The 14,444-nt window shown below is 50.9% G+C and overlaps 1 protein-coding gene across 1 annotated transcript in view; it reads right to left on the bottom strand.

Moving 5' to 3' along the window:
* Positions 1-14,444, bottom strand: part of TM9SF3 (transmembrane 9 superfamily member 3) — an 86,801-nt gene that overhangs the window by 4,349 nt on the left and 68,008 nt on the right. The window contains exons 9-12 of the mRNA XM_060236660.1: positions 9,216-9,346; positions 1,346-1,485; positions 504-572; positions 242-388 (exon numbers count right to left, since the gene is read on the bottom strand). Coding sequence (XP_060092643.1) covers positions 242-388; positions 504-572; positions 1,346-1,485; positions 9,216-9,346 — 487 coding nt within the window. The remainder of the gene's footprint in view (positions 1-241; positions 389-503; positions 573-1,345; positions 1,486-9,215; positions 9,347-14,444) is intronic.

The raw sequence follows: 14,444 nt of genomic DNA, 5'->3' as shown, positions 1-14,444 counted from the left end.
TTGAGTCCAGTATTTTTTGGCCCTATTACAGAGCCACCACATGTGGAACAAAGAACCTTTTGTTTTGTTACACTTCCAGCATTTGTTAGAAGCCAGAGGGTAAGCCCTTTCATATCTAAATGGGCAAGATCTTTTTAAAACTACATATAACCTTGGAGACTACAATTAAACAGCCCAATCTTTTTACCTAGCCTTGCTTGCTGGTTAAGGTTGCCCCATTAAAAACAGAACACAAACTTACCACCTGTAGTCCTCTGCATTTAGTAGGAAGTACGTGCACACGATGGTCACACAAACTGTCACGATGCAGAGGATGACCAACACTAACATCATGAAGCCATAGACGTAATAGATTTTGTAAGCCCAGAAAGAGGTGAAGATAAAATACCTAATGGGAAAAAGATTTTATTGTACAGACATGCATCTTTAGAGAGACCATGCTGATGAGCATCGTCTAAGGCTGCTGGCAAACAACTGGCTTGTTTTTCGATCAAAAGACTCACATTTCAATGAAAATTGATCCGAAAGGGAGAATCCCACCCAGGCACACAATAACTGCAGGTTCCATAAACCTGAAAAGCAAACAGAATTGAAGAAGAAGAAGATGATATTGGATTTATATCCCGCCCTCCATTCCGAAGAGTCTCAGAGCGGCTCACAATCTCCTTTCCCTTCCTCCCCCACAACAGACACCCTGTGAGGTGGGTGGGGCTGGAGAGGGCTCTCACAGCAGCTGCCCTTTCAAGGACAACCTCCGCCAGAGCTATGGCTGACCCAAGGCCCTGCTAGCAGGTGCAAGTGGAGGAGTGGGGAATCAAACCCGGTTCTCCCAGATAAGAGTCCGCACACTCAACCACTACACCAAACTGGCTCTCCAGAACTGACCTCATTGGACAGACACTAATGGAGCGAGAGTTCACCTGTAACACAGTGAAATCAAAGGGACGGTCATGGTTGATTTAAGAAAGTGCTTGCAGCAAGCTCTGAAAGGCCCAGAGGTGGGATCCAGGTGTTTTGTTTGGAATTCTGCCAGCAGAAGGTTCCTGTCTAAGATGAATTCCAGAGCAGCCATGTTTTGCAGGCAACCAGTGCTCAGGATCTAAACACCAGTCCATTGGCAAATCCACTCATTTAAAGAGGCCATTACTGCTAGTCCCAAAGTCCACTGCTGACTAACTTTGTGGGAATTCATGTGGCTCTTTGCCACTAGCACTGCTCAGCAGCGCACCTGGACGTGCCCTTAATGTGTTGGAGCAAAAAGCTAGAGCTCTCTGGCACAGGAAGGAACAACAGCCAATTCCACCACCAGATGCAAGAACACAATGAAAGGACATTGAAACGGTACCATTTCTTCTCTGGGATCGGACGAGGAACGGCATTGACTCGACAAGGGAAGTTGGGTTGGCCAGAAAGGTTCCGCCCAAGAATTGTGCCCACGAGGTTCAAGGGAAGAATGACGAAGAAGCAGATGCAACACACGGCAACCTGTAAACTCACAGCCGCAGGAGAAGAGGCAATATAAAATGCACCCAGAATTAAGCACACAACATTCATTATATTCTTCTTCCAATCCTCTTGCTATTTTTAGGCCTAACACGGCCTTAGGTATTCAGGGGTATAAACTTTCAAGAGTCAAGACTCTCTCACCAAGAAAACTTTGGCTCTCAAAAGCTACAATTGCAGTGTGTGTACTATAGCAGAGTGGTAAAGACAGTTTGCTTACCTGTAACTGTAGATCTTCGAGTGGTCATCTGTGCATTCACACTCATGGGATAGAGCGCCTGCGCCGATCCCCGAATCGGTATCTGAAAAGCCCGGGATTTTTCCGCACTCGGCGTCAATGGGCATGCGCAGGCGTCCCAGTACGCATGCTCACCGGCGCCAGCACGGGGATCCCGCCAGTTCCTTCCTGACCGCTGGAAGCCCCTACTGGAGGGAGACCGTCAGCAGTGGGGAAGGAGGGCGGGTAGTGTGAATGCACAGATGACCACTCGAAGATCTACAGTTACAGGTAAGCAACCTGTCTATCTTCTTCGTGGTCTCTGTGCTTCACACTCATGGGAGATTAGCAAGCGAGACATACCTGGAGGCGGGAAGACGGTCAACCGGAAGAAACAGCTTGCAACACCGCAGTTCCCAACCGGGTCCTCTGCTGAGCATGCACGTCCAGCACGTAGTGCTTCATAAAGGCATGCGGAGAAGACCAGGTGGCAGCTTTGCAAACATCAGTCAGGGACACAACTTTCAAGAACACCATTGACGTCACCATCGCTCTCGTAGAGTGTCCACGAATAGGCCCAGGTAACGGCTTCTTTACCAACAAATAACAGAGTTTAATAGTCTCAGTGAGCCATTTTGAGAGCCTCTGAGACGAAATCCTGGAACCTAACTTAGGGGCAGCATATGAAACAAAAAGTTGCTTGTCCTTATGAAAACTCTTTGAGCGGTTCAAATAAAATAACAAAGCACGCTTTACGTCCAAAGCATGCAACCTACATAAGAACATAAGAGAAGCCATGTTGGATCAGGCCAGTGGCCAAAAATTTTTTATATATATATACACACACACACACACACTGTGGCTAATAGCCACTGATGGACCACTGCTCCATATTTTTATCTAAACCCCTCTTGAAGGTGGCCATGTTTGTGGCCGCCACCACCTCCTGTAGCAGTGAATTCCACATGTTAATCACCCTTTGGATGAAGAAGTACCTCCTTTTATCCGTTTTAACCTGTCTGCTCAGCAATTTCATCAAATGCCCACGAGTTCTTGTATTGTGAGAAAGGGAGAAAAGTACCTCTTTCTCTACTTTCTCAATCCCATGCATTATCTTGTAAACCTCTATCATGTCACCCCGCAGTCGATGTTTCTCCAAGCTAAAGAGTCCCAAGCGTTTCAACCTTTCTTCATAGGGAAAGTGTTCCAGCCCTTTAATCATTCTAGTTGCCCTTTTCTGGACTTTCTCCAATGCTATAATATCCTTTTTGAGGTGCGGCGACCAGAACTGCACACAGTACTCCAAAGGAGACCGCACCATCGATTTATACAGGAGCATTATGATACTGGCTGATTTGTTTTCAATTCCCTTCCTAATAATTCCCAGCATGGCGTTGGCCTTTTTTATTGCAAATGCACACTGTCTTGACATTTTCAGTGAGTTATCTTCAATGACCCCAAGATCTTTCTCTTGGTCAGTCTCTGCCAGTTCACACCCCATCAATTTGTATTTGTAGCTGGGATTCTTGGCCCCAATGTGCATTACTTTGCACTTCCTCATCCGAGGAAGGCGTAGGGTAAAAAGTGGGCAACCAAACTTCTAAGTTGAGGTGGAACTGAGAGACCACCTTAGGAAGAAAAGTAATGTTAGGAGCTAAGGAAACTCCAGCCTCTTAAAAAACAAGGTAGGGATAATCACAACGCATCACCGTGAGCTCCCCTACACGACATGCTGATGTGATAGCAACCAAAAATGCACTTTTCCATGAGAGGAGCTGCAAAGAGCACGTGGCCATCGGCTCAAAGGGGCGATGAGTTAGTTTGTCCAGCACCAAAGTTAAGTCCCACAACTGCGGGGGCGATCTTGATGGTGGATGCAGCCGAAACAAACCCCTCAAAAATTTCTTAGAGTGAGGGTGCGCAAAAACAGAATATCCCTCCACTGGATCATGAAATGCAGATATTGCTGCCAAAAAAACCTTAATGGAGGAGAAAACAAGGCCAGCATCCACTAGGGATAACAAAAAGTCAAAAATTACCGACAATCCCACCCTGCTAGGTGGAACTGAAGGGTTAACTAAGAACTGAATGAACTTCCGCCACTTCCTGTCATAGGAAGCACGGGTGGAAGGTTTCCTACTGTTCATGAGGACTTGCTGGACTCTGTCAGAGAACCCCAAGGGTCGATGAGCCACGCTGTCAGCTTCAGGTGGGGCACGTTGTGATGGTGTATGTGACCACCCTGAGCTGACAGGAGATCCGGTTCTGCCGGAAACTGGTAGAAGACCCCCCTCGACAGTTGCAGCAGGATCGAGAACCAGTTCTGGCGAGGCCACCAGGGAGTCACCAGGATGCAGCATGGTCTCTCTCTTGCTATCTCGTTGACCACCTTCGTCAGCAACGGCAGAGGCGGAAACGTGCAGAGGAACCGACCTTCCCAAGGAAACAGAAGGCCATCTCTCAATGACGCTGGATCCACTCCCCCTCTGGAACAGAACAGAGGACACTTCTTGTTCTCGGCCATGGCAAAGACATCCAGCTGCAGGTACCCCCAAAGCTGGAATACAGGCTTGAGAAAGCACCACTGCAATTCCCACTCGTGTGGAGAAGCCGCACCCCTGCTGAGGGAGTCTGCCTGCATATTGAGGACCCCTGGAAGATGCGCAGCCTTCACAAAGATGTCGTATTGTAGACACTCCGACCAGAGATCCATTGCCAATGCACAGAGCCGACGAGAGACTGTCCCTCCCTGCCTGTTGATGTAGTACGGGGCAGTGGTATTGTCCGTTAGTAGTGCTACGATCTTCCCTGCCACTAAGGGGAGGAAAGAGCGCAGGGCAAAACGAACTACCAGCAGTTCTAGATAATTTATGTGGCATTGAGTCAGTTTTGGGGGCCAAGGGCCCCCCACACACAGACCTTCCATGTGGGCCCCCCAACCCCACAAAGAAGCATCTGTTGTGACAGTCACAGTGGGAGTCGGGAGATGGAAGGGAGCCCCTCGACAGATGTTGTTCTCTGACTCCCACCATTGTAACGTCTGAAGAGTCACGGATGGGATGACAAACCTCTTTTGAGGTGAGTCTCTGAGTGGTCGAAACTGGCGAAGAAACCACAGTTGTAGGCCTCTCATCCTCAGCTTCGCAAAAAGTAGCACACCTGTCATCGCCGCCATCAGCCCCAGCATCTGCTGCAGCTGCTGCGCTGTGCCCAACTTTCACCTCTGTAGAAGTCGCACCAGACTGATAATGTCCCTCGCTCTCTGCGGAGGCAGGTATGCGCGATGCAGGTTTGTATCCAGCAAGGCCCCTATGAACTGCACTGTCCTTGACGGAGTAAGGTGAGATTTCTCCAAATTGACCTGCAACCCCAAGGTGTCGAGAAGACGTAGAGTGATGGCAATGTGGGTTGACAAACTTTCCTTTGACTCCGCCACAAGGAGCCAGTCGTCGATGTATGGGAAAACGACAACTCCCTGAAGACGGAGATGGGCAGCCACAACGCTCATCATCTTTGTAAACACCCGAGGTGCAGTGGACAGGTTGAACGGAAGAGCCTTGAACTGGAAGTGTTGAGAACCCACTGCAAACCAAAGGAAACGCCTGAACGCCGGATGGATGCTGACATGGACGTAGGCATCCTTGAGGTCCAGGATCGCCATCCAGTCCCCTTGGTTGATGAGGGACAGGATAGTTTGCAGAGTGGACATTCTGAACTTCTGGTACAGAATAAATTTGTTCAGATTCCGAAGATCCATAATTGGTCTTAAACCCCCGTCCCGCTTGGGGACCAGAAAGTACCGAGAGTAAAAACCTCCCGTCCTGGCCTCCATCGGAACTCTCTCTATGGCTTGTTTCTGTAGGAGGTTGTTCACCTCTGCCAACAGAGGTGGGGAAGGGGGAGTGGTGATTACCACAGATTGGTTCGGAATCTGAACAAACTCTATTTTGTAGCCCTTCTCTATGATGGACAGCGCCATCATGTCTGTAGAGATCAACTCCCAGGCAGGTAGGAAAGGGCAGAGGCGGACAGACGTAGAACCAATTGGGACGATGACGCGTGCCATGAGAAAGTCAAAGGCCCTGCTTTTGAGGGCGAATGCCCTTGGATTTGCCAGTGGCCTGGGAGCCATAATGGTTCCTATTATTCTCCGAATATGGGGGCCTGCTGTCAGGTTGGGCAGAGCGAGGCCTCCATTGTTGTTTGGGTGAGAACTTCTGATAGGTCTTTTTGCCCCCAGGGTTTGTGCCACTGTTTTGCCTTCGGAGCTCTGGAGGTGGCCTGAATGCCCAAGTTCCTCGAGGTCTTCAGGCTTTTATCTATCTCCTGCAGCGCACTATCTGTGGTGGTGCTGAAGAGGCCGTCTCCCTCAAAGGGCAAGTCCTCCACAAAGGCCCTAGTGTCTTGCTGAAGGGATGTTGATCTCAGCCAGGAATGACGACGGAGGCACACAGCTGACGTGATGGCCTTTGTGGATACATCCACCATGTGCTTTGCTGCAGCCAATTATTGCTTGGCCACAGTAAAGCCTTCTTTTTGCAGCTTCCTGGCAGCAGCTTTTTTATCTTCACTCAGGGAAGAGAGGAGGTGGGTAAGCTGTTCCCATACGGAGTATTGGTATCTAGCCATGCATGCAGCATAGTTAGATACCTTTATTCCTAGGGCCCCTGCAGAGTAAACCTTTCTTCCCATGTTGTCCAGCTTCTTCCCTTCCTTGTCAGGTGGGGAGGAGTGGACCTTACGCGCTTTGGAGGAGGAGACGACCACTGAGTTCGGCTTCGGGTGAGCGAAAAGGAACTCGGCACCCGCCTCTTGGACCCTATACATGTGGTCCAGCCTCCTAGATGACACCGGCTTTAAAGATGGCTTCTTCCAGGGCTCCTTGACTGCCTGAAGAATCACTTTGACATTATGCAGTGGGATACATCTACGGCAATCGCTCTTCCGGTCACCAATGTCTTTGACATTATGCAGTGGGATACATCTACGGCAATCGCTCTTCCGGTCACCAAAGACATTGTCATCCACAACGGGTTGTGGTTGCGTCACAGGCAGAGAGAGAGAGGTTGCCATCCGCTTCACCAGCTCGCCATACGACTTCAGATCTTCCGATGGCGAGATGGGAAGATCCTTGGCCGTATGGGACACTGGGGAAGGTTCCAAGGCTCTTTCTGGATTGTCGGTACCGCTCTCAGAGTCCGACGAGGAAGACTATGTATGGAATGCTCTGAGAGGTTCGGTGTCGATTCCCGGATGGGTGAACGGGTCGATGCCGATGTACGCCGATGAGCCTCAGCTGCTAGCGCGGTACGCCTCTCCGGAGGGATCAATGCCGATGTCGATGCCGAGGGCCTTCTGGAATGGTGTGAGAGCCTCGACATGTAGGATGCCTCCGATTGCTGATCCCACTCCGCAAACTCCTTCGGTGGAAACCACTGATATGGTGGATAAGGGTACGGATAAGTGGGCGGCCACTGATGCTGCTCCCACGGTGGTAACAGTGGGAACGACGTGGTACCATGGAAGGCTCCAGGTCTCGTCTGCCTCTAGGCTCCATCGGCGTCGATGCCTCTATTTCGGAGATCGAACCATTCCCACTACGTCGCCTCGACCCAGAAGAAGAGGATCGTTGAGTGAGGTCGATCTTGTGTTCGGATGTCGAGAGACAGGATTGATGAGCGCTGAGTGTCGCGTGAGGGTGAAGGAGTGCGGGATGACCTCTTCCGCTTCTCCTTGGACTTCACCTTTTTCGGTACGGATGCTCGGGTCCCCGAGTCATTCCAACGCTTCTTGGTGGGCATATCCACTGATCCTTCGTGGGATCATTTTGTGGAGGAGCCTCGCTCCATCGGCATCTCGGTAATGACCTGCGCCACATCGGCCGATGTGACCGTCGGGGCCGCAGTATCTGCCATCGTCGATACCGACAGGCCCGATGCCGATTGTTGAGGTCGAAGTGCCGACTCAGTCAAGGCAGCCGAAAGCCGCGCTGCCCGATTCTTCCTGGTTTGCTTGGAGAAGCGGAGGCAATGCAAGCAGGACTCCATGCAATGCGCTTCACCCAAGCAGAGAAGGCACAGGGAATGGCCGTCTGGGGGGGCAATCTTCTTCCCACAAGAGTGGCAGCGTTTGAAAAAACCCCGTCTTTCCATAGGCGCCAAACACAAAAAAACCCACTGGCGCCGAGCGGGGAAAAATCCCGGGCTTTTCAGATACCGATTTGGAGATCGGCGCAGGCGCAGGCACTCTATCCCATGAGTGTGAAGCACAGAGACCACGAAGAAGATGCTGCAGTACTGCAGTCCAAGCTCTGCTCACAACCTGAGTTCAATTCCAGTGGAAGCTGGGTTCAGGTAACTAGCTCGAGGTTGACTCAGCCTTCCATCCTTCCGAGGTCGGTAAAAGGAGTACCCAGCTTGCTGGGGGGAAAGTGTAGATGACTGGGGAAGGCAATGGCAAACCACCCCGTAAAAAAGTCTGCTGTGAAAATGTCATGATGCAACATCACCCCAGAGTCGGAAACGACTGGTGCTCGCACTACCTTTACCCTTTTTTTTACCACTAGGTGACAAGCTAGACTTGGGTTAAGTTAAGAGACTTAGTTTCAGAGGTGGCTTGCCACTGCCTGCCTCGGTGTCACACCCCTGGTATTCCTTGAAGACCACCCATCCATATACTACCCAGGGCTGACCCTGCTTAGCTCCCGAGACCTGATGAGATCCAGCTAGCCTGGGCTATTCAGGTCAGAGCTCTCCAAAGCTTCTCCTCAGAAAATCTTATTGGTCTATAAGATGCTACTGGACTCACACCTAGCTAGTTAAAAAAAAGAATTCATTTTGACCATATTAATATATATATTTATTTCAAACTCAATTCCCTGAACACAACTTAAGTTAACCTGGTCTAATTAAAATTACATACATATTTGATATGCATGTGCTTGGAAACTCTCACAATCAATGCAAAAAATGACTCTTGTAACAGTTGTGTGTTTTTCAATCAGTATCTGTCTACCTGCCTGTCTATCGATCTTCCAAGTAGCTTCTGACCACCCCACAGGTATGTATTCAAGGCAAGAGACCCTAGTATTTCTTAGTGGTCTCCTATCCAAGTACGAACCCCGACCAACCCTGCTTAGCTTCCAAGATCTGATGAGCTGGGCTACCCAGGTCAGGGCCCCATTCCTGTGGTCTTAGTGCAGCTAAAAGACCTGGAGAGAGAAACACCCACCTTCTGTAAGCCAATGGATTGCGGACTGACAACTTTATCAGTATTTGAATGCATGGCATGCAGACAGCAATTACATAGGAACGTAATATGCAGGGTTTTCACACACACGCAGAGGATTCTTTTTCTTTAAAAAAAAAAAAGGGGGTGCTGGGTTTCAAGTCCCCCCGCCTCCTGTTCTTTTTCTTTTCTGACTTTTCAAAAATTAACCAACTGCTGATGGGAAAGTATCCCGACCTTTGTGCTGCCAGGCTCTTAAACTGCTCACCATTGTGCCGAAGGGGATTGCCCTGGAGGCGTGGTAATAGATGGCGATGAAGTTGATGAAGAAGGCCGTGCCACACACCATGGCAGGGATCAGGAAGGCCCCAATGAACATCTGCTTGATCCACCGCCTTCCTGCAGGCAGAGACATCCCAAGGCATTCCAGACTCAGAACAACACGGCACCTTTCTCAGCTCATCTCAAATAACCGCCCCCCTCCAAAACAAAGCAAAGAAACTCCACACAGGCTGGGTGCAATTATTGAGAAGGCACAAGATGGACACAAAGGACTAGTGGTGTACACTGCCTCAGTCAGGCCACACTTGGGGTCTTGGGTACAATTCTGGAGGCCTCCCTTCAAGAAGGATGTGGATAGAATGGAGTGGGTGCAGAGGAGAGCCATGAGGAGGATCGGGGCCTGAAGACCAAGAAGCCCTCTGAGGAGGAAAGGCGGAGGGACTTGGGGCTGTTCATTTTGGAGAAGAGGAGGTGGAGGAGGGACAGGATTGCTCTCTGTAAGGATATGAAAGGCTGTCACTTAGAGGAGAGGGGGAGCTGCTCCTGTTGGCAGCAGAGTTCAAATGAAGGGTGGAAAGGTGCCGGCTGGATATTAGGAAAAACGTTTTGATAGTCAGAGTTGTTCAACTGTGGAATCACTACCGAGGGAGGTGGGGAACACCTCCTCACTGGCAATCTTTAAGCAACAGCTGGACAAACAGCATTGAGCAGGGGGTGGGACTAGACGGCCCCTTCCAACTTTGTGATTCTGTAATTGTATGATATAATATTATTATGAACTGTCATAGCCAGATATTTGACTGGCAGATGGTGTTCTGCAATTCAAGATCTAGCCAAATTTGTGGGAATGGCAGAGGTATCTTGGCAGGATTCTTGCTGTTCCAAGCCACACAGACTTCGGGAGCTGAGCTGGTGTTATCTGCTCCATGCCCAGAATGCCCAGGTGTTTCTTGGGACTTCTAGGCATAATGGGCATGATGGGCACCTTCTTCTCCCAGAGGCGCTCTAACTCTATTTGTAGGTCTTGGTATTTTGGGATCTTCTCCTGTTTCTTTCTTTTCTATTCCACTGTCTGCTGGGACTGCAGAGTCAATGATCCAAACCCTATTTCTCATTCCCCCCCCCCCCAATTGTGATGTCAGGGGTGCCAGACTCCAGGCGTTTATCTGTCTGCAATCGGAAGCCCCAAAGAATCTTTGTTTCCTCATTCTCCACGGCCTTGTGTGGTTTGTGCTCCCATGATGGAAAGCCAAACCTCTTGCAAAGATTCCAGTGCAATACAGCTGCAGTTCTATTGTGAGGTTCTCTAGAGTCAGTTTGAGCAATTATCACTATTATTTATCATTCAGTCAATTAGGAAAGCGTTTTTGTGGGCATTCGCACCCATACAGCTAGAGCAAGCTCACTTTTCCATTCAGGACAGTCAGACAGGAGGCTAACCAAGCCTCTGCACGAAGAATGGACCTGCAAGCTGCTTTTCCTTGCAGAACTAAAACAGGGGAGCCCATGTGAATGTGGCACTGCCCCTCCCCTTCTAACAATCAAAAGTGTGAGCAGCAGGACTCTGAAAGAGCACCAGGCGTGAGTTACGTGAAGAATGGCTTACCTATCAGGTCTAGCAGGATGTGACAGCCCTCCAGGCTTGCAACTGCTTCACAACTGGATACGAGTAAAACCCCTGCTGAGCCAGGTGGTGCTGCTATGTCAGCCTGAAAAGGTGGAAGCCGTGGCTCCCTGAAACAGGCAAGTCTGGCTGAGGGAGGGTGAGCAACTGGCCTGACACAGTTTCCCAGCAAGCCCAGGTCTGAACGAGTCTTCCTGGACCTCGCAGAACAGCCCAACAACAAGACTCCATTGTTTCAGTGGCTGTTGCAAGCTGGTTTGAAGGTTCCATCGGTGGATGGAAAAGTGCAGAGCCTCTAGAATTAAGCAATGGAAGCTTCTCCTAAAAGAGGAGGAGGAAGAATCGACTTGGCTGGTGTAGCTGGAGGCAGGGAGGTGGGTTTTTAGCATTTATGGGACTGGCTGAGAGAAAGACAGGTTGCTTACCTGTAACTGTAGATCTTCGAGTGGTCATCTGTGCATTCACACTCATGGGATAGCGCGCCTGCGCCGATCCCCGAATCGGTATCTGAAAAGCCCGGGATTTTTTCGCGCTCGGCGCCACTGAGCATGCGCACGCGATCCACTGCGCATGCCCACCAGCGCCAGCGCGGGGATCCCGCCAGTTCCTTCCTGACCGCTGGAAGCCCCTTACTGGAGGGAGACCGTCAGCAGTGGGGAAGGAGGGTGGGTAGTGTGAATGCACAGATGACCACTCGAAGATCTACAGTTACAGGTAAGCAACCTGTCTATCTTCTTCGTGGTCTCTGTGCTTCACACTCATGGGAGATTAGCAAGCAAAGCATACCTGGAGGCGGGAAGACGGTCAACCTGAAGAAACAGCTTGCAGCACCGCAGCTCCCAACCGAGTCCTCTGCTGAGCATGCACGTCCAGCGCGTAGTGCTTCATGAAGGCATGCGGAGAAGACCAGGTAGCCGCCTTGCAGACATCGGAAAGGGACACACCCTTCAGGAATGCCACCAACGTGGCCATCGCCCTTGTGGAGTGTCCACGAACAGGTCCAGGTAAAGGCTTCTTCGCCAACAAATAACAAAGTTTAATTGTCTCAGTAAGCCACTTGGAAAGTCTTTGAGACGAAATTTTGGACCCTAACTTGGGGGCAGAGTAGGAGACAAAAAGCTGGTTGTCTTTACGAAAACCCCGTGAGCGGTTTAAATAAAACAGGAGGGCACGCTTAACGTCTAACGCATGCAGCCTGCGTTCCTCATCCGAGGAAGGGCTAGGGTAAAACGTGGGTAACCAAACTTCTAGGTTGAGGTGGAATTGAGAGACCACCTTCGGGAGAAAGGTAATGTCTGGAGCTAAAGAGACTCCAGCCTCTCTGAAGGCAAGATAGGGGTAGTCACAGCGCATCGCCGTGAGCTCCCCCGCACGACGTGCTGAAGTGATGGCAACTAAAAATGCAGTCTTCCACGACAAAAGTTGCAGGGAACACGTTGCCATAGGTTCAAAAGGATGACGAGTCAACTTGTCCAGAACCAGAGTCAAGTCCCACAACTGTGGAGGGGATCTAGAAGGGGGGTGAAGACGAAACAGACCCTTCATAAACCTTTTGGAGTGAGGGTGAGCAAAAACAGAGTAACCCTCTACTGAGTCATGGAAAGCAGAGATAGCTGCCAAATAAACCTTAATGGAGGAGAAGACCAGCCCCTCATCCACCAAAGCCAAAAGAAACTCAAAAATAGCCGAGAGCCCAACAGAGGCAGGCGGCATAAGGGAGTCAGCCACAAAGTCACTAAACTTCCTCCACTTCCTCTCATAGGAGGCCCGGGTGGAAGGCTTCCTACTGCTTTGGAGGACCTGCTGGACCCTGGTGGAAAAACTCAGTGGTCGATGAGCCACGCCGTCAGCTTCAGGTGTGGCACGTTGTGATGGAGTACGTGACCGCCCTGGGCCGACAACAGGTCCGGTTCTGCCGGGAACTGGTAAAAGATCCCCTTCGACTGCTGGAGCAGGATCGAGAACCAGCCCTGACGGGGCCACCAAGGAGTGACCAGGATACAACGTGGCTTCTCCTGCACTAGCTTGTGGACTACCCTTGTCAACAGAGGCAAGGGTGGGAACATGTAGAGGAACCAGCCCCCCCATTGGAGGAGGAGTCCGTCTCCCAACGAGGCTGGATCCGCACCTCCCCTGGCACAGAACAAGGGGCACTTCTTGTTCTCTGTCGTGGCGAAAACATCTAACTGTGGGTACCCCCAAAGCTGGAACACCGGCTCCAGGAACCGCCATTGCAGTTCCCATTCGTGTGGAGAGGCTCCACCCCTGCTGAGAGAGTCCGCCTGTATGTTGAGGACCCCCGGCAGGTGTGTCGCCTTCACAAAAATGTCCCACTGGAGGCACTCCGTCCAAAGGTCTATCGCCAGCGAGCAAAGCCTGCGAGACACTGTCCCCCCCTGTCTGTTTATATAGCATAGGGCAATGGTGTTGTCCGTAAGCAATGCCACAGTCTTCCCTGCCAATAGTGGACGGAAGGAACGAAGAGCAAAATGAACCGCCAGCAGTTCTAGATAGTTTATATGGCACCAACTGAGTTCCGGTGACCATTGGCCCCCCACACATAAGTCTTCCAGGTGCGCTCCCCACCCCCATAGGGACGCATCGGTAGCAATAGTCACGGTTGGGGTTGGGAGATGGAATGGAGCCCCTTGACAGATGTTGCTCTCTGATCCCCACCACAGCAGAGATTGGAGAGTCCCAGGTGGGATGGTGAACCTCTTTCGAGGAGAGTCTTTGAGAGGGCGGAAGTGGCACAAGAACCACAGCTGAAGATCTCTCATGCGCAGTCTTGCGAAACGCAGCACGCTTGTCGTCGCAGCCATCAACCCCAACATCCGCTGAAGTTGTTGGGCCGTGCCCCACTGCCGCCTCTGAAGAAGCCGTACCAGATCGATGACATCCTTCGCTCTCTGCGAAGGAAGAAACGCTCGGTGTTGTTCTGTGTCCAGCAGAGCCCCTATGAATTGGACCGTCCTTGAGGGAGTAAGATGGGATTTCTCCAGGTTGACCTGCAACCCCAGGGTGTCGAGAAGACGCAGAGTGATGGCAATGTGTGTTGTCAGACTGTCCCTCGACTTCGCCACTAGAAGCCAGTCGTCGATGGGAAAACAACGACTCCCTGAAGACGAAGGTGGGCGGCCACCACACTCATCAGCTTTGTGAACAACCGAGGAGCAGTAGACAGTCCAAACGGTAGAGCCCTGAACTGGAAGTGCCGAGCACCCACTGCAAACCTTAGGAAACGCCTGAACGTAGGATGAATGCTGACATGAAAGTAGGCATCCTTGAGGTCCAGGGTCGCCATCCAGTCTCCCTGATTGATGAAGGGTAGGATTGTTTGCAGAGTGGCCATTCTGAACTTCTGGTACCGAATAAATTTGTTCAGACTCCGAAGGTCCATGATAGGCCTCAGACCCCCGTCCCATTTGGGGACCAGAAAGTAGCGGGAGTAAAAACCTCCTGTCCTGGCCTCCGGTGGAACTACCTCTATGGCTTGTTTCTGTAGGAGGTTGTTCACCTCCGCCAGCAGAGGTGGGGAAGGGGGAGTGGTAACTACCACGGACTGACCCGGGGTCTGAACAAACTCTATTT

Source organism: Heteronotia binoei, chromosome 4, assembly GCF_032191835.1.
Source record: "Heteronotia binoei isolate CCM8104 ecotype False Entrance Well chromosome 4, APGP_CSIRO_Hbin_v1, whole genome shotgun sequence".
NCBI lineage: Eukaryota > Metazoa > Chordata > Lepidosauria > Squamata > Gekkonidae > Heteronotia > Heteronotia binoei.
Note: the sequence above shows the minus strand (reverse complement) of the source record. Positions and strands in the feature narration are given on the sequence as shown.